At 37.9% G+C, this 19,250-nt stretch overlaps 3 protein-coding genes across 4 annotated transcripts; 1 reads left to right on the top strand and 2 right to left on the bottom strand.

Moving 5' to 3' along the window:
- The first annotated feature begins 1,125 nt into the window (after nt 1-1,125).
- Nucleotides 1,126-8,034, top strand: LOC131671577 (uncharacterized). 2 transcript variants are annotated; one of them, XM_058948087.1, is made up of 13 exons: nt 1,126-1,229; nt 2,141-2,844; nt 2,942-3,057; nt 3,127-3,271; nt 3,863-3,992; nt 4,176-4,341; nt 4,423-4,603; nt 4,668-5,026; nt 5,173-5,329; nt 5,821-5,952; nt 6,233-6,350; nt 6,613-6,767; nt 7,432-8,034. In XM_058948087.1, the coding sequence occupies exons 2-13, from the start codon at nt 2,162-2,164 to the stop codon at nt 7,535-7,537; spliced, it is 2,448 nt and encodes an 815-aa protein (XP_058804070.1). In that variant the 5' UTR covers nt 1,126-1,229; nt 2,141-2,161; the 3' UTR covers nt 7,538-8,034. The 2 variants fall into 2 exon arrangements, with proteins under 2 accessions (XP_058804070.1, XP_058804069.1); XM_058948086.1 differs by lacking the exon at nt 1,126-1,229 and adding an exon at nt 1,231-1,364.
- An 817-nt stretch (nt 8,035-8,851) lies between these two features.
- Nucleotides 8,852-9,922, bottom strand: LOC131671578 (mitochondrial pyruvate carrier 1). Its single transcript, XM_058948088.1, has 3 exons — nt 9,707-9,922; nt 9,517-9,617; nt 8,852-9,434 (listed from the first exon to the last, which is right to left on the bottom strand). Exons 1-3 carry the CDS (start codon nt 9,760-9,762, stop codon nt 9,271-9,273), a joined length of 321 nt encoding a protein of 106 aa, XP_058804071.1. The 5' UTR covers nt 9,763-9,922; the 3' UTR covers nt 8,852-9,270.
- Nucleotides 9,923-10,445: 523 nt separating this feature from the next.
- On the bottom strand, nt 10,446-19,196 carry LOC131671598 (serine/threonine-protein kinase Warts). Its single transcript, XM_058948139.1, has 8 exons — nt 19,057-19,196; nt 18,661-18,836; nt 17,010-17,606; nt 16,141-16,926; nt 14,767-15,302; nt 14,172-14,686; nt 13,808-14,085; nt 10,446-13,723 (listed from the first exon to the last, which is right to left on the bottom strand). The coding sequence occupies exons 1-8, from the start codon at nt 19,157-19,159 to the stop codon at nt 13,292-13,294; spliced, it is 3,423 nt and encodes a 1,140-aa protein (XP_058804122.1). The 5' UTR covers nt 19,160-19,196; the 3' UTR covers nt 10,446-13,291.
- Between the last annotated feature and the right edge of the window lie 54 nt (nt 19,197-19,250).

The following is a 19,250-nucleotide window of genomic DNA, read 5'->3' on the forward strand; positions in this document are numbered from 1 at the left end:
AGAGAAAGAGAAACGAAATCGGCATCGAAAATGCAGCAGCAGGCAGTGCAACAGCGAATCATTACCATCAGAGCTGCAGCAGCAGCAGCGACGATTTCCGTTCGCGAAAAAAGCAGCAGCAGCAACGCTTGCACACCACACCAAAGTGCGTTCGTGCAAAAATTCGCTCGGCAGCGCCAATGGGTAACATCCGCGGGCGGAAATTATAACCTATCCGGATGGCGCTCCTCTCTGTCTCTCTTTCTGCCTTCGTTCGTTCGCCTCTTTCTCTCGCTCACTCAAGTCTGCATTCGCGAAACTTAACCTCATTTTTTGCAAAATGCGAAATCGCCGAGTCCTCCACGTAAATTCTACAAATCCCCACCACCGATCCCTTGCGTCGATTTTTTCATTGGAATCAAGGCTTACATCAACGATTAACGAATTAATAATAAAGAAAATACCTGAGAAAAGCTCCGCAGAAGCCCAAGTCGATCTCGCTCTGTCGATCGGCAAAAAAGTCCTTGCGTAGGTGAATGTACGGCGTTCGGGGCGAGGTATAGATATATGGATGTGTGCGTGTGTGGCGGCTCTGCGAGGCAAGTTATATTAGTCGATTCTGCACGAAAAAAACTGCTGGTGGTCGATAAGAAACCGACGAGAGAGAAACAAAAAAAACTGAAGGTATTGACTTAGATTGTACGGAAGCTCTCGTATATGTTGCGTGAAGTTCAATAGGCACAAATTGCGATGATTTCCATGCTTCTCTCCCAAGGGAAATGTAATAGGCTGGCTCAGGCTGGTCGGTCGACAACGCGCCGCGAACTCTCCTCGGCAGCCTTTGTCTGTCTGTCTCTGTCGCTCGCGCTCGCTCTCCCGACTCGCGATAGACGCGCGCGCGGGAGGCGAAGAGCGCTCCCGCTCTCTCTTTTCGCTCGTTCGCTCGCTTTCGTGACGTCACTGGTGCCAACGCCAAGCACCAGACGCCCTCTCTCTCTCTCTCTCTTTCTGAACTCAAGCCACGCTCACAACGTTCGACAATCAACACCGACGTAACGGTCACTTGGAACTCTGTCGTACCAAATTGTCTGTTTCTACTGAACATTCAAGTTTTTCTTTTGAGCTCGGCAACATTACAGTTAGTCATCGTTCAAGGGGCACGATCACTGTTGATTTTTTTTGTTTCTTCTTGGTCGTTCACGCTTGTTTAGCGACGATTTTTACTTGCATCTAAGACTTTTACAACAGAAGTATAGCGTTTGGTTATTGCGTGCAATTGAAGTTTTTACTGAAAACGCAGACGATGCTATTCATTAGATCAATTCGATTGACCTATTTATAGCAGACAGTCGTGAAATGAAAACAGACCGATTCCAAGAAAAAACGTGAGACATGTACAAGTGTAGAAAATATTCAACAATAATTATTAATTGTTACATTTTTCTAGAATTAGAAATATTGTAAAAATAATAGCTAATGCTCCAATTTGTTTAAACAAATTCTGAAGCTTCATAATTCTCTGTATAATTTTAATTTAATCATCATTTTAAATTAAAAATTCACCGTCAACCTGTTTATTTTTCATGTGCTATAAATACAGTTTACAGCTCCAAAATTTTCATAAAAGATGAGCAAGTTCATTATGTAGAATCTAGATTATAATACCGCATTCACGATAGATCAACAAAACGAGATCAAAGCGTTGCTTATTGCTAAATGCAAAACTAATTAGTAACAGTTCAAGCCTCCAAAACGAAGTAAACTAAACTAAATTGCATTATTTAAAATAAGTTTTATTAACTTAATCATCGATATCAATTCATCAGCACACGATTTGTCGTGGTAGCGTGTATACAGTACATGTAGTCGATGCAATGTGCGACAAACTTAAAATTCCTCTCCATGGGCGTGTTTGTTTCTCTCTCCCACTCTCTCGTTTCGTCTCTCTTGCTCACTAGTGCGCTTACTCACTGCATGCGCGGCGTGTAATCGGACGTTTGGGCGGCGGTTGCCTCGCTCACAACAAATCATCGGGTTTTACCATCAACGTTAAATTCGTTTCTTTTGGTCGCTTGAAAGAACAATTCATTATTTAGTGCATTCCCGTCAAGGAAATTACAATGCAACTGCATTGAGACAAGAACTTATTTGTGGTTTTTAGTGTTAACGTGAAAAAGAGGCAATGACGCGCATGGCAGCGGTATTAGTCGCCTGCTACCTGTTGGTTTTGGGCGTAGTCTGGTCCCAAAGTTACAACGACGAAGATATTTATAAAAGCGATGATGGACCTCCAAATTGGCAATCGCGAGATGCTTTTGATGAAGTTCGATACAAGCTTGACAAAATTAACGTGGACAATTGTCAGATCCAGCGCCTTGACGACCTCTACCTGGATCCTGACACTGTTTCACACCTGCCCGACATCAAGGAGATCAACATCAATCCTATTTTTCCGAATAGGACAGCACTGCTGCACCTGCACAACATGGCTCTGACTAGAAGTTTCTATTGGAGTTATATTCTTCAGTCGAGGAATTACAAGCCACCCATTAATGACACCTATGATCCTGGAATGATGTATTACTTCCTATCTACTGTGGCTGATGTATCTGCCAATCCGCACATCAATGCTTCAGCAATCTATTTTGCTCCCAATATGTCGTTTACATCTTCCTATAGAGGATTCTTTAACAAGACCATGCCTAGATTTGCTCCTAGAACATACAGGCTTGATGATTTCAATGATCCTGTGCATCTTGAAAGAATATCTACTAGAAATACATTTTCAGTTCAGGATCTGGGTGCATTTCCTGCTAACCAACTCAGCAAGGATTATACAACAGACTACTATAGAATAAATGAATGGTAAATCAATGGGAGCTCAAGTTATTATCACAATTGATATAATGCAATTTTGTATGCAATACGAAAAACTGGTTTTAATGGTTTCCAATTTTTACAGGTACAAGAAGTGGCTGCCAGATGATCCAAAGAGACATGACACCAAGATAACGTACCAAGTAGAAATTAGATATGCAAACAATACAAATATTACTCACACGTTCCATGGTCCCAGAGGTATGCTAATTGTGATAAATGTGAAAAGAGAGAAAAATTTTATTTTTTTTTAATAAACTTGTATTTCAGGTGCTCACGAGGAGGATGGTCCAGTAAAGTGGATAAGACCCTATTTTGATTGTGGACGTTCAAACCGTTGGCTTTTCGCAGCAGTTGTTCCAATTGTAGATTTGTACCCTCGTTACACTAGTTTTAGACACATTGAAATTCCCAGGTAAGATTTTTCTCCAAGTAAACCAGCAGCTGATGCAGCGATGCAACTGTTTGCATGCATTGAGTCCCAATATGTTTCAAAAATTGCATTGTGCACAGAATGCACAGATAGATGCTAGGGGAAGATTGCTCGCTCATTATTATTATAATTTATTCGCAACCCCCTTTGTGTCCTTCAAAGAGGGTGTGTATCCTATCTGTACTGGTCAAGCAAGATAGTCCTTTCATGTTGCTCACACGTGTGAAATACTATGGGACGATGGGATTAAAGCACTTAAAGGATTAAAAAAGACCTGTAGTCAAATTTCAAAAATCTAGACTTTTTAGATGATCTTAGGTGGTCTTTTACTAATGATAAAAGTCTCTTTCCCATAGACTAGCTACCGTAATAAAAATATTAAGTCATAATTTTCCTACGTTAACTGTTACTATATTTCCACTTGAACGCACACTTCTTAATATCTTTCTAGTTTTAATTGAAATATCTCGAAAAAATTAATTTTACTTTTAACACAAAATTAGTTTAATGAGAATAATTTATAAGATTCATTTTAATAATTGATAGTAATGATTGCATTTATGTAAATTTTAGGTACACAGCTGTTTCAGTTATGGAAATGGACTTTGACAGGATAGATATTAATCAATGTCCTCGAGGTGAAGGAAACAGGGGACCTAACAAATTTGCTAATACAGCTAGATGTAAGCGCGAGACTACCGAGGTAATTCATTTAACTTTCTTGTGTCCAACAAAGTCATTAATAAATCTTTTTTTCGTCATCTTCTAATCCAAGCATGCATGGATTATTTGGTGAACTGCACAAACATAAAAGTCTAATCAAAATTAATTGACGAAACGAATCTCTTGCAAACACTGCATTATAACGTTGATTATAAATTGACAGTGCGAGCCGCTGCACGGTTGGGGATTCAGGAGAGGTGGCTACATGTGCAGATGCAAGCCAGGCTGGCGATTACCTTTCACGGTAAGAGCACCCTATCTTGGTGAAATCATCGAGCGAGCATCTCCCGAGCAATATTATAACGGATTCGATTGCTCAAAGATTGGCTGTAAATACTATCTTTTACGCTTCACTCCTCTAATCCTATGATTGTAATTGAAATATAATGATTTTATCTCGGACGTTTTAGGGATTCAAAAAAGACCTGTAGAGTTAACAAAGGCGACGCCCGTCAGGAGGGAAAAGTATCTCGAGGAGTATTACGAATACAGGAACTTCACCTCTGGACCCGGCTCGCTACACACTAGCAAAATGAACATTCATCAAGTGTTGGGCTTCATTGGTCACGTACACGAAAAAAATTGCAACAAGTACGTTAAATACATTTGTTGATTTTTTAAAACCAACTCATTATTAACTTTGATGTCGATTCAGTTTTACGAAAGAGCAACTTAAACTACCTGGTGACATTGGTTTTGGAGCAGATGAATTTTACGAGAACGAGGCGAAAATGGCCGTCCGTCTAGCTAACTTTATCAGCGCCTTTTTGCAAGTGTCCGACCCCGAGGAAGTGTACTCGGGCAAACGTGTTGCCGATAAACCATTGAACGAGGATCAAATGTTAGCTGAAGTTGTAGCTCTGCTCTTTGGCAACTCGAGGATGTGGTCAGCAGGAATTTATTGGGATCGTAATAAGTTTACCAACCGCACGTATTTCGCGCCCTACGCCTACAAGGAGGAGCGTAACGCGCTCAAATTGAAAGTCGAAGATCTAGCCAGATTAAACTCTTCAGGTAAATTATACATTTTTGTGTAACGTACATAATTGACTAACCCCTCGTTTAAGCTGTCAAAATGAAAAAAAAATCGCGTCTATAGCTAACAATTGAATAAACGGTATAACGTAAGTATTTTCATATGGCGTGAATTGTTATTGCAGAGGAGATTTACACGAATAACGAGTGGTTCCAACTGCTGAAGAACCGTTGGGCGGCAAATCACGACGATCTAGAGAAATACTTCCTAAAAATGATGGTGCGCTACAACGAGACCGGAGAATCGCTGAAAAAATATGAGCGCTACCCGACATTTTACAGGTATAAGATATAGTAGAGAGGAGGAAGGTAGACCACGAAGAAGATCCGAAAGTCGACCCGTTCGTTCATCTCGCTCGCTCTCTCTCTCTCTCTCTTCGTCATGTTTACGGCTCTTTAATAAATTTTTGGCCGAAATAAAAACATCGGAGCTCTCGCTCTCTGTGCTCTCCCTTTTGGGATTCTCAGTTCAATAGCGCGCTTGAACTTTCCCACATAACTCTCTGCAAATAGAGGAAGCCTCGGCCACGGAGAGATAGAGTGAGAGCGAGGCGTCAACGACGACGAGTGAGAGTGAGAGGAAGCGAGAAAGAAAAACACTGGCTCTGTCTTCGCGGGGGGTTATCTACGCGCTGGCCGTACGTGTAATTTATTTTAATGCGCTTGCGGATGGGGCGGGTCGGCTCGTCCGTCTCCTCCTCTTCTTCGTTGTCTCTGTCTCTCCCGCTTTTTATCTGTCTACTGACTCGGAGTGTCTGTTGTGTACGTTTCAGGGCAGCAAACCTGAACCACGGCTACTGGACCGTCCCTTATTTCGATTGTAACGGCAAAGTGAAGAAATGGTTAATTACCTATGCATCCCCCTTTTTCGGCTGGGACAGCCTCAAAGACAAACTGGAATTCAAGTAAGTATCGGCGAGCAGGCAGGCAGCCAGCCTGCCAGCCACTACGAGTGTGAGATAGTTTCAGCGGGGAACCTGTTCTCTCGGGGGACGCTCACTCTACTGGGGGTCACCACCACACGAGAATAAGCAGCGCAGAAAGATAGAGAGCCAAATAGAGGATGACTACGTTTCAACCTATATTCGCTCTCTCTCGCTCTCGCTCTCTATCTCTCTCTCTCTCCTCTCTCGCTCGTTTGGCGAGGTTAAAGGAAGATCATATTTAACATTAAGACACTTACAGGGGTGTCGTTACTGTGACCATGGACTTGCTACAGCTGGATATCAACCAGTGTGACGATAAATTCAATGTTCCCAACGCGTTCAAGGGGACGCACAAGTGCGACAAAAAATCCTCATACGTGAGTTCTCTCTCTCTCTCTTCCCTCTTCTTCTTCTTGCCTTATATCGCGCATTCTTCTATGATATTCCTACGCTTTTGTCGTTCGCTCGCTCCTCTAATTGTGCATGAGCTTACCGCCTTCGTAGTCGTTCTCGTAGTCGAACACGGCGTAATTAATGGCGGGAATCATATAATGGAGACTTTCAGCGATGGCATTAATCAACAACGTATTTATTTTAAATATTCCATTGTGTTCTATATCTCTCTTCTTTATTGAGCAGTGCGTACCGATATTGGGTCGTGGATTCGACAGTGGCGGCTACAAGTGCGAATGCAAACAAGGCTTCGAGTATCCGCTAGAAGATCTGATAACGTATTTCGATGGACAATTGGTTGAAGCTGAGTTCACCAATGTCGTTGAGGACAAAGTCTCTAGGTGAGTCTGCTGCTTTGAACTTCAGCTCGCTTGTTCTGTTGAATGCGAGTTTAGTATACTTGCTAGTAATGATTTCTGATACTAAATTATCGATTGCCAATATACGTCGTTTCATTAAAGTAATTGAAACAAAGGCAAATTGTTCCAAAATCAAAGGTGCAATCAAATTGTTGACAAAAATACAAATCCTTTTTAACAAAAGTGTTGACCGATCTGCCACAATACTTTGCTAAAACAATCTTTCCAAGTTTATTCAAGCCGGTAGGACCCCCCTTTTTTGACTAAATGCATCAAGCAAATTAGCATAACTAGATGTGTGACGCCCTTGAGGGACCTACTACTATTTGCACTACATCAAAAATACTACATTAATTAGACAACTCGTAATTTTTCGTATTGGACCGAGGGGTCGCTTATTGTTTGTGTTGATAGAACGAGAGGTAAAAAAATGAACGAGTTGGTTTGATAAATGTTAGATAACTTATAAACGTAAATAACAAACATGCGCGTAATTTCGTTTCCGGGAAATGGAATTAGATAACGTCAATTGTAAGCAATCGGATACATTAACTGCTTTTGTTTCGATCAATCGCTCAATTGATAGTTCTAAATCAAGAGTGTAATACAGTTCTGAAATCATTAATGTTTATTAAAACACTTACAGGTATGACATCTATAAATGTCGTTTGGCTGGAGCTGCCTCTATACAGTCCAGCTGGGTACTTTTAGTGTTGAGCATAGCACTATTTGTCCGGTTCAATCGCCGGTAAAAGAAGTGATCTACTCTACATAGTACTTTTAACAAAATGATGATATCGTGCCTTTATATCGAACAAACTTTTCCTGCTATATTAATACTTTTGTAAAATACGATTTCATCTCGTGATAGACGTAGTTGTATTTTTAAGTATTTCAGAATCCAAAGCAGATAAATTTGATGCAATGTTTTTTACAACCACTTACCATTATAGTATAACATTTTTGTTACATAAGTATAATAAAGTGACGTGCAACGATACGAAAATTTTATAATGAAAAATCGTGTATCATGACGAAAGCAATTGTAATGATCTGCCTGTTACTTCCCGCCTATAGTGGGACGTTACTCAACACTGCCTATGATTAGATATTTTGATATTATTTACAAATAATTATAAAATACTCCGTCTACACACTAAAAGTGTATTCTGTCCAATTAACATTTCTACAATAAATATTATGATTAAATATTTTATATCATATGTGATTTTTTACTATTAAATAAAGAAAGATTACAAAAATCAATGAAGTTGTTGGTTATTCCGGTGACTTCCTTCCCCCACGTCGATTATGATAGGCAATTGAATCAATATTTTGATCAAACCTCGATGAAGGTCGTAAAACAGGAGTACACCAGAATAGTTGACTTCAATAGCCACCAAAAAATATACATTTTCTACATTCCTAAAACTCACCGCTACAAGCGTTGTACGAAGCCAAATCATTCTCGACGACACTGGAGGTTTCCGGATCTTCCTTTAGCTCGGTCGAGATCACCATTTTTTACAACAGCAGCAGCCCAAGCAGCGAAAAAACTATAATGTCTCTTCTCGGCCTCAACTCGGAAATATAAAAAAACACGATCGCAGCCGGCTTCGCTTATGACGGCGATCGACGCGAGTTGCCGGTTACTCCATTCTCGAGGAAGGTGCGCTCGAGGCGCTCCTGCAGGTAGAGCATCAATATCACGGACACAGCGTAAAGCAGAAGAAATATAGAAACGTAAATCTTGAGGATAATGTGTACGTTAACGAATTTTGTTAGATAAGCTGAAGCTTGCAGAAACTTTTTTATGACTTGCAGAGCTTTTACGATAAGAGCATACATAGATAAATCTGTTTTTCAATCGATTTTAACGCTTTAAAGGATGTTTGTTTTATCAACAAATAGTTTGGTTACTACGAATTTTGACATGACATTGCGATCTTGTAAATTTTGAAAAAGGAAGATGATGGCTTCCACACCACCAGTGTCAAATATTAATGGCAATTCTCGCTGGGAGCAGAAAAGAATGTGAATAACCAATATTTTTTAAAACAGGTCTTTATTATTAATTATTTAAATTTTAAATAAATTAATAAATAAACTCAACGCCTTCTACAATAGCACCAATTAATATAAATTAACTATTAATCTAATGATTCATTATATTCAAAGTAGTAAATCCCATGATTTTTATATTTTTTTATTATTTACACTTTATGTTTCCTAATTAACTATTACCCAGTAAGCGGGACAACTATCTAATAAGTCGATGCACTGTACATCTCAAAAATCTTAAACAATTCAGATCAATATACAGCACTTTCATTATATTTATAAAAATGTTCTACATTTTTACTCTGAATGGACTCAACGCTTCAGTAGTATTTGAGTTGGGAAGTGCAGTGTGTATGTTTCTTAAACTCCTTGGCAGTAGTAGTGGGTTTATTTTAAGAAGGTGAGTTGGTTTATAGTAATCACTTTATTTTTTCTCTTCTTTCTTCTCTGCATAGCTGTAGTCTAAGAATCTGTAAAGTTGTGTGAGTTGTGCACACTCATTTGTTAGATGGCAGCCAAAAAGTAGAAGGTTACGAGGCTGAACTTTGAGAGCGAATCTCATGAAACACATGGAGTACAAACATAAAGCTGAAAAGTAAAAAATGTAAATATATTCTAATGAACAGAGTGAACAAATAACTCCAATACATATGAATGAAACTTAACATACCAAAAGTCATTTTACCACTGATAAATTTCGGATCTCGTTTAATGTCGGCAATAGCTGCAATTGGAATTAGCCAGTTAGCGGCAGGACCCCAGAAATGCGTGCTACGAAAATAATCATTTGATATAGAAATTTTTCAAGTACGAACATTCAATGTTTTGACTGTGAAAGAAAGAAATTTGACACAATATACCTCATAAAATAGTCACGAGTCTCCTTGCTAGCCAGCATTTTTCTTATTCGATTCATCTTTGTAAATTGTTTTGATCCTCTGTCGTTCGGAGAGTAAAAATTAAATGATATTTCGTCGGCGAGCTTACACGAATTGCAACCGCAAAAGGTGAACAAATATTCAGCTATACCTAAATGATAATGAAGTCTGCTATTGTGTAGCCAAGAAAACACGTCGTCTGCCTGACCTGTCACATCACGTGTTGGAAGAGCGCCTGCGCAAATGTTTCTTTTTTATAGAGTTGAGAGAGAGAGAGAGAGAGAGAGCAAAAACAGTTTTACTCCAATCGTATTTTATATAAAAAAATTGTTAAATCAAATATTATGAGTTAACACGTGTAGTAACTATGAAAACCTTTGATTTTGTCAAATAACATGGAGTATCCAAGTGACGTAATGAAAGTTATCAAAAAAATAATACGTCACCAAATATATTCTATATTGTAAAACAATTGCTTATTGTTCTTTAAGCATTTTATAAATAAAGCTAAGCACATGATCTGTCTCATTTTTTAATTAATTATTTTGCAACATAAAATATAGTAAAAAATTAAATATTACTTTTCCTACATTAATTATTTTATAAGTACAAAATTGTTTCTACAATTTCAAAAATAAAATGAAAAAGTTTAATGGAAATGAGAGTGGCATGTCAAAAAAAGGAATTAAAATTAATAGAAAAGATGTTTAAGCACTGAACATACTTTTAATTTAGAACACTCATCCAAAATATTTATACAAGTTCGGTAATATATTATAAGAGACTTAAAAAACTAAGCTTAATTTTTACTAATCTCTCGCTACCGTTTACTTTGAATTAATTACAATTGGGAAGGAGATATTTAAAAAATGTACATATAGAATTGACACTTGATTTCGCAACGCACGGTTGTTTATTTATTTCATGTAGATGCGTCGTAAAACAGATCTCACTCGCACTCTATTTTTACTATCACTCGCGCGTTTTCATTTTTATATGCATTCGTGTGATTTCTTAATAAAGGTTCTAAAACCAAGCAGTTCAACGTATCAAGCGACTTTGGGAAAAGTTTCTGAAAAAAATTCTGTCGATAACATTACAATATTCGCTTCGCTCGCTATGACTCTCGTTAACAAAAAACAAACTCGATACGTTTTACTGCTTCGTTCGATTGTTTGTATTGAAGAGCGACAAGAACATTTAATTTCGTAGTACGCGAAGTCATAATGAACCTACGAAATTGCAGTTCCTCCACAAGGCAGCTATATGATGTTTGTTCGTCATTAAAAAAAATTGCAGGCAACATTTTCAACAGTCCCGAGAATCAAAAGTATTCTCTCAGTAGCACAAATAACAAGCATCGAAAATTGCCATACAGTCTTGGCACATAATCGATTGAATAATATAAATGCAGGTCCTTTTTAATTTCCCACAGGTATTTGCTTTTTTTTCACTGGATTGTCAATCGGCTATAATTTATTTATAAATTAGTCGGGACTACAAAATTGAATGATGCTCTAAATTAATTAGTATTTTGCACCTTTTTAGTTTCTCATTTGTATGTTTTCGGAGCACAACGAAAACTAATTTTCTCTTTCGTTTGAACAATCATCGTTATTTTTCGATAATTCCCCCCTCTCCCTCTAAAATTAAATATTTTATTTATATATAATATACATATTCGCGTACGGAGTACTCAATTTTATAATTTTTTTGTACATAGTACATACAAACGATAAAAATTCGACATCTTGTGTTTTCTTTACAAGAACACATCCAATTATTATCAAGAATAAAAATCTAAATTTCATTTAAAAGATAGAACGTGACGTTTCGAGTGAAATTGATTGAAGGCACTTTAACACTTTTCTTTCAAGGCACACACATGCTATCTTAATTTGAATAACGCTTTTATCATCTTGTAATTTATTATTTTAATGGTGCACATCTCATTTACATGTCTCATCATGCTTGATTTCGCATAATAAGCCATAAATAACTGATAATTAAAAAAAAATGAACCATTGACCACAAAGAAGCTCAAAGTGAATCATTCCGCGATAACGTGAAAAAGACGCATTTAACACGATTAAAAAAATGTTCTATATTGTACGGGATTTTCAGAACACAATAACTATGAGTCAGACAACTGCCCTTCGTTACTTAGCATGCAATTGTTTCAATACTTTTTACATGATTGGTTTTAATAAATAAGGTATTGCAACAGTATAATTTATTACAAATCTAACACAAGGAAACCGAAGACTTTTTTTTTACTTGTCTTCGTTTCCTCAGCTGTCTCATAAGATCTTAAATGAAAGACCTATTCATGTTATACTAAACATCACACTCAAAGTGTCTCTCCGTCTGTATATGTGTATATACATATATATACACATACACATATATACATATATATATAAAATATTGTATACTGCTAGTGCGGAGCAAGTAGGCGTTTACGAGAAAAGGAAATGAACGTTTCAAAGTAAAGAAAAGCTGCAGTGTACGATATGCAATTAATACATTACATTCTACGTGAGAAGACGAATTATCTTGATGATAATATTACAATTGTGAAAGTTTAAATTCTTGATTGATTTAACAGTTGTATTAATCAAACAATTCATAATCATCATATAATTTAATAAATTTCTATAAAATTGATGAAAAAATTTGTAAAACGTTATCAAACAGAACTGACACTTGAAGCATTAAAAATTGATTCAAAGAATATTTTAGTACATAAATTATTGCCAACTTATTGGCCAACTCACCAATATGGAAAGTTTCAATTGTTCAAAATAAAAATAACTATAAGCTAGATTATGCTATTATCTGCAATATCACAGTACTCGCTGAAACATTTTTAAAAAACGCACGCATACTTTCTCCGTACTTGAAAGCTGATCCGAATAAATGGCAAGCTAAAGTATTTATAAAAAGACGAAAAAAAACGTTATCAGCAAACACGCACGGTCGATACGCCCAAATCTGACCGTACATTCAAGTCTTATAAATTTTCTCGCAGGGCGCGGGCGTTTTTGTTCCAGTTATAGATTCACTTGCACTTTGTAAAATATACCTTCGACTGACATATTTCCTATTTTTTAAATTACGTATGTTCTTGGGCGAAGATCGATTTCTAACAACAATATTCAAATTCAATTGATAATAAATAAGTATAATAATAATAATAATAATAATAATAATAATAATAATAATAATAATAATAATTAATAATTAATAATTAATAATAATAATTAATAATAATAATAATAATAATAATAATAATATTCCAACTCCAAAAGGCAATTGTCGACTTTGTCGAAGATTTGGCTTAATAAAGTTAAAAAACCTACAATAGGAAGTTGTCAAAATTTAGTCTCACTGTTCAACTAGGTATACCGAAACTTAAGTCCGACGGTATGGCTCCTTGACACCATGAAACTACAAAGAGAGAAGAGACAAGAAGAAAAAAACAAAACGTATACCCTGACCGCGCGTCATAAGAAATAAAGTATAAGAGAAGTAGAGGTGAAGGCACGCGCGTCACTTGGCCTAATGTCATACGTAGACAGGCCCTTGATTGTCATTGTCGTCCAGGCTGATTCGACTAGGATAGGCGGGCCCACCGCCGTCATCAAAAAAACGCCTGAACGTAAATTCAAAGAAACCGTGGAAAGGCTTGCCATTGTCAAGATGCTCGTCTGACTTGCTCGTATCCGACGTCTCGGAGTTGCGTAATTTTTCCGGATCGACCGGATCGAAATTACTTGTGTCCGTCGGGTATTGTATGCGAGGTATGTGCGGCGCTACTTGACGACGCAGGCCCTTTTCGAAGTCAATGCTTGCGAAGAATGGGTGTGATTTCACCTCGTTCGCGTTCTTGCCTAAACGCCGATCAGCGCCCACGCACAGCTTCAGAATCAGGTCCTTACCCTCTGTCGAAAGGTTGGCCTGTTGTGGTATATTCAACGTCGTTTCCCAGTGTATTACCTGGAGTCATAACATCATGCTTTATTTAACATAATTTTCAATCATAAACGAAAGCATGAACGAGCATTGAGAATGATAATTTACCTTATATTGCGTTTCCGCAGGAGTATTAGCAAGAAAAGGTGGGCAACCCACGAGCATTTCATAAAGAATAACGCCGACACTCCACCAGTCACACAGTTGTGTGTAGCCTGTTCGTTGCAGGACTTCTGGTGCAATGTAGTTTGGAGTACCGACTAGTGAGTGAGCGAGACAACGCTGATGCTCTCTGTGCCTTCGTCGTTCTAACGGTTTCAGTTGCAGGCAGCGGCACTCGTTGTTCCAGTCGTCAGAGGGATCCATTGAATCCTGTTTACTATGACCTACATTTAACCCAAAAAAATTACAAATTAACTATAATTCATAAAGTGGAAAACAATTCAATTGATAAAATGAACAATTAATATACCATTTTGCTGATAATATTTCGAATTATGTGTCCAGCGAAAACCCGTGCACAGCCCAAAATCTGTTAGTTTGATGTGACCATCACGATCAATGAGTATATTATCTGGTTTGATGTCTCGATGAATAAAACCCATTTTATGAACGCTCTCGACGGCGCAAGTCAACTCGGCAATGTAAAACCTTGCGAGCGATTCCTTAAAAATCCCAAACTTGATAAGCAACGACATGAGATCGCCTCCAGGTATGTAATCCATAACAAAGTATAAATTGTCCTTGTCTTGGAAGGAGTAGTAGAGTTTGACGACCCATTCATTGTCGGCCTCGGCAAGGATGTCTCGCTCAGCTTTCACGTGCGCTACTTGATTACGATTTAAGACATCGGCTTTCCGTAGCGTCTTCATCGCGTAGAACTGGTTAGTGTCGAGTTTCCGCACAAGTGTAACCTCGCCGAAAGCTCCAACACCTATGGGCTTGATTTTTGTGAACATTGTCTTATCCATCTTGGCTCGTTTCAACCTAAAAATTAAATTACTGTTAATAACCAGATTCTCTTGCAAATGATAATGTCACAGGTGATTCTTTGCATGTTAACCAACCTAATGTAGTTGGATTCTTTCTGTGAAAGCATCTTGCGCATCTGGCATTGTGCCTCAGCGCTCAAACCAATCTTTTGCATCTCGGTCTCAAGTTGGAAGCGCCGATATAGCCGCTGTTTGTGTGACTTGAGCACATTCTCCACGTGCTGTTCCATAAAGAACTTGAAGGCTTGAGGCGAGTAATTGCGCACTTTGCAATCCCTTCTCTCCTCTTCTTTCTCTTTGCTCATATGCTTGCGCTCGGGTATAGGTGACTGGTGCTTTATCTTGTACTGACCATTGCCTTGACCACCACCGCCACCGCCAGCAGCTGTCTTCTTGTCACCATCGGGTAGAGCTGAGTGAGTACCATTATTGCGCTGCACATTTGTTGTGACCGAGCTCGAAGATGTTGGAGGTAGAGGTGGAGTTTCCGAAGGATGTTGCTGGCAGCTTTCCACTACCTGCATTGGTGCTGGTGAATATTTACGTTGTAGTGGTGGGTGATGTGCTACAGGCGAGGAACGAGATGCCGAACCACTTTCCATTGATGAACCCTACGGGTAATTAAATAAAAAATTATTACAATTAATCCAAAATTATTCATCAATAAATAAAAAAGTATTCCAGTCCAACAAATAATTTATGATACTTTCAATAATCTGCCAACGCGTGTATGTACATTGTATAATTTTATTTCTCTCCCGACTTTTTACTTAATACTACACATACTTTTGCAAAAGTGCACTTGTTTGTTACATTCGCCGTAATGTAGGTAATCTATTTCTTGTTTTACTTTTATGAATATTGTCTGGTGCTCGCACATCACTGATTAATTTTGACCAGTGTAAACTTTCTCTCTTTTTTTATGCATAACTACGTACAGTTTATGGCTAAGATGCTCGAACATTTTAAGAATAATATACTTGCGGTACAAACAACAGTTTTCTAAATACTTTCCAAATATAAAAATCGATGTGCTTATATTCTATTATGATAATACAACGAAAGTGTCATATAATTAATGAAAAATAACGTACATGGAATGATTTTATTGTATTTAAAAAATAAAATAATAAATAACTTTGACAACTTTGTTGAGAAAAAATATCGTTGGGCTAGAAACTGATAATAAAGATAGACAATCGACCTATTGTCTACGCAAAAACATTTTTAAAAAACAATTCCGAGTAACAAAGAGGAGTGAGTATCTATCAAAGAATGATATGCTGCCAGAGATAAATTTATCGCAGTTTCAAAATATACAGACATTGTCATTGAAACTCATATGCTGCTCAACGTCAAGAATATGCATATAATATTTGGCATTGAACAAAAAAAAAATAGAAACGAGTTTGAACGTAAAATATTAAAATAGCTCAATAAGCTATTTACCATGCCGATACAAGAATCATCACTGGTAGGTGTAGAACCATATGGTGGCGGTGGTATTGGATGATGCATGCCCCTTTGTGCGGCGAGTGCTTGCATCGTAGTAGCATAACTTGGTGGTTCAGTGGTAGGTACTCCAACCGATACTCCCATATTCAATGGTGAAGTACTGGAGGCACAATTCGAGCTATTGTTCCCTACCACCGGTGGATATGCTGGCGGAGGTGGTTGCTGTTGTTGCACCTGCTGTTGCGTCTGCTGTTGTTGTTGAGCTTGCTGCTGTTGTTTCTGCTGTATCGAGGATGCGTAGCTCGGCGGAGGTGGTGGTGTACTGCTTGTCGTGGAAATAGGTTGAGGCGCAGTGGGGGCTATTGCTGTCTGCAGCACTGGTTTCTGCACTTGAGTACTCTTCACCGACTGCATTATGATAGGCGGTTGAGTTTTTGCTTGGCGAGCACCCCAAGCTTGCAGAGGAGTTGGGCGAGCCATCGATTGCGACTGATTGTGATTGCTCGGCGACATAGTCGACACCGTTATGGGACTTGGCGAACCTGCCGATGTTGGTCCCGAATAGATGCCCGACGATGGGCTCTTACGGTAATCTTGCTGAGATTGCGTGGGACTTTGTCGGTTCTGCATGGAGGCGCTGTACGACGGCGGCTGCACTACACCCGGCGCGGAAGACGAGACTATAGGATACGGTGGCGGTGGTTCCACTTGATTCGACGATGAGTTGTTTGATTGGTAGATGCTTAGAGCTTGCATTTGCTGTGAAAGCTGTTGTTGAACCTATGAAGCAAAGTAATGTTAGTTTGTATATTTCAAAGCATCTAGTTAGTAAAATAAGACGTATAATAACAAAGATCACTCGCCTGTGGTCCATTTTGAACAATCATCGGTTGTCTACCTCCAGAACTGGCACTGTTAGTTGACACCGGACTCGTACCTCTCTGTACCCCGTTAACTGTTCCTGAAATCGAGCCACCACTGCCAGGCGCGGCCAAAGGCGCTCTACTGGGTACTACAGGTGCAGGTGACATCCGTTTTAACATCTCCTGCATCTTCGTAGGTACGTTCGGCGACGTGTACGGCGCGTGCGGCGGAGGTGGTGGCGGTGGAGTTGAACTACATCTTGGGGGAGGTGGCGGCGGAGGTTCACGTTCGACAAAACTTGAAGGCGAATACTGGCGACTGAGTTGCTGATGGTGCGGACTAAGACCCGGCTCCGCCGGTAACCTTGGGCTATCTGACCGCGAGCTGCCTGCGCCGCTATCCAATGCTGGTGAACCTCGTTGCAATGATAATTCACGCTCTAGACTTGGCTTGCGAATGAGTTTTGTGTTTAGCTTGCTCAGTCCATTGAGGTTCGATGTTGGTGCACCTGCATCGTGACTCGATGCCTGCTTTAGGTATTCACATGCTGCGTCCGGCCGCCAGCCTGTCATTTTTAAGGCCCGTAGGCTCAGCTCCTAAGAGAAAAATAATATTAATAACAACCAATTTTCGAAAATTGATTTTGCTTATAGTTTTATCAAGATTCAAATATATAGTGCTCCATTTCGTTGAAAATAATTCAACACTTGGTTTTAAATTTATACTTGTTTGTCAATTTTCTTCTATTACAAATAGAACATCAATAATTATGGAATCATATATTAATGGACATTTTGTTGAAATACTATTTAAAATTGTCAATACAATAGAAATAGGCACCAAAATTTTTGTGAACTCAATGGATACAATACACATTAAACATTTGTAAACTTTGCAACACTGCAAAATTTACAAATGTGTCTTGAAAATGCTTGAGTATGTTCTATAAGCAACAAATATTTTATTTTCTTCTAAAAAGCTTATCTTGAAAAAATGATTTCCTGCATAGCTATCAAATAACATTGAAAACATTTTCATTAATGTAGAAATCAATAATGTAATTGTAATTTTGAAATATTTATAAAACTAAGTAGGTATCAGTAAAAAAAATATGAAAATTTATAAATAGAAAAATTGCTTTTTGAACATTCAAATACGCGATTTCTTCCGTATCTTAATATATAAACACTTTTTAGTTCTTTATTACCAATGAGTCGTTAAATAAATCATGAGTTATCCATTAATTGACTAGTTCTGTTAGTATATTAAGAAAAAAGTTTATATTATCAGATCAATAAACCATTGAGTAATTTTTATTTGAACCATTTATTAATAATCTTTCTTTCTCAATTTAGTTACACACAGGCTTTACTTATAAGATGAATCATAGATGATTCACATATGTCTTTGTAAAAAATGAATTATAAATTAATAGGAATTATTTTAAAATACACTATTATATTTGCCAATTTTTTCCTGTATTTAAAACTACTTATACAATAAAATTAAATATCAAAGATTAGCTGGAATTGTGCAAATCTCTTATCATTAACATTTTAACGTTCGGTTCAACTGATCATAAGAAAATATATATTGATTGACGAATAATGCATAAAAAATGTTTCTGATAAAAGCAAATATACTACATACCTCTGTATAACCCATTCCTACAAGTTGTGCTAATGCTTGGCGTTGATCAGATTTTTCTGCTATTGATCCAGATGCACCAGATAGGCCACTGAGACCAGAAGCAGAACTTACACCACTAGTTGTAGAAAGTGTTGATATTGTGCTAGCAGCACTAGAACCAATTTCTCCTAGGCTTCCTGTTAATTCATACCATTTATGCTTAGATTGATTCAATATCATTGCAAATGAACCTGTATAGATCATTATTCTTTTTAGTGTTGTATATTTACAAATTGACACCAAATACAACAATCAACTGTGACTATTGTCATGTCTTACAAGACTGTAATGAGATTACAATATTTGATTAATCTCCTGCATTAATCATATTTTAAAGTATTATCTCTGAAAACTTACCAGTTTGGTTAGCAAATGGAAGCAATGAATTGCGAATCTCAGCTAGTGCCTTCTGATGGTATCCAGAGGCACGAGTTGTTGCCTTGACTGCAGGTGGATTCATAGTGGCCCATGCTAGGCCCTGTGGGACCTAGCTTCAATTTGGCAGAAACATAAATACACCACTGGCGCAAAGCGCACATTTAAGTCAATGA

This window comes from Phymastichus coffea, unplaced genomic scaffold (assembly GCF_024137745.1).
Source record: "Phymastichus coffea isolate CEN01 unplaced genomic scaffold, Cenicafe_Pcof_1.1 PCOF00129, whole genome shotgun sequence".
NCBI classification, from domain to species: domain Eukaryota; kingdom Metazoa; phylum Arthropoda; class Insecta; order Hymenoptera; family Eulophidae; genus Phymastichus; species Phymastichus coffea.

Coding starts and splice junctions, on each gene's coding strand:
- LOC131671577 (XM_058948087.1), top strand. CDS start 2,162: ATGACGCGCATGGCAGCGGTATTAGTCGCCTGCTACCTGTTGGTTTTG. Junction 4,604..4,667: donor CACGAAAAAAATTGCAACAA/GTACGTTAAATA, acceptor ATGTCGATTCAG/TTTTACGAAAGAGCAACTTA. Junction 6,768..7,431: donor GTTGAGGACAAAGTCTCTAG/GTGAGTCTGCTG, acceptor AAACACTTACAG/GTATGACATCTATAAATGTC.
- LOC131671578 (XM_058948088.1), bottom strand. CDS start 9,762: ATGAATCGAATAAGAAAAATGCTGGCTAGCAAGGAGACTCGTGACTAT. Junction 9,618..9,706: donor ACTCGTGACTATTTTATGAG/GTATATTGTGTC, acceptor TTATTTTCGTAG/CACGCATTTCTGGGGTCCTG. Junction 9,435..9,516: donor CAGTGGTAAAATGACTTTTG/GTATGTTAAGTT, acceptor TTTACTTTTCAG/CTTTATGTTTGTACTCCATG.
- LOC131671598 (XM_058948139.1), bottom strand. CDS start 19,159: ATGAATCCACCTGCAGTCAAGGCAACAACTCGTGCCTCTGGATACCAT. Junction 17,607..18,660: donor TAGGAATGGGTTATACAGAG/GTATGTAGTATA, acceptor TTTTTCTCTTAG/GAGCTGAGCCTACGGGCCTT. Junction 16,927..17,009: donor TTGTTCAAAATGGACCACAG/GCGAGTGATCTT, acceptor TTTGCTTCATAG/GTTCAACAACAGCTTTCACA.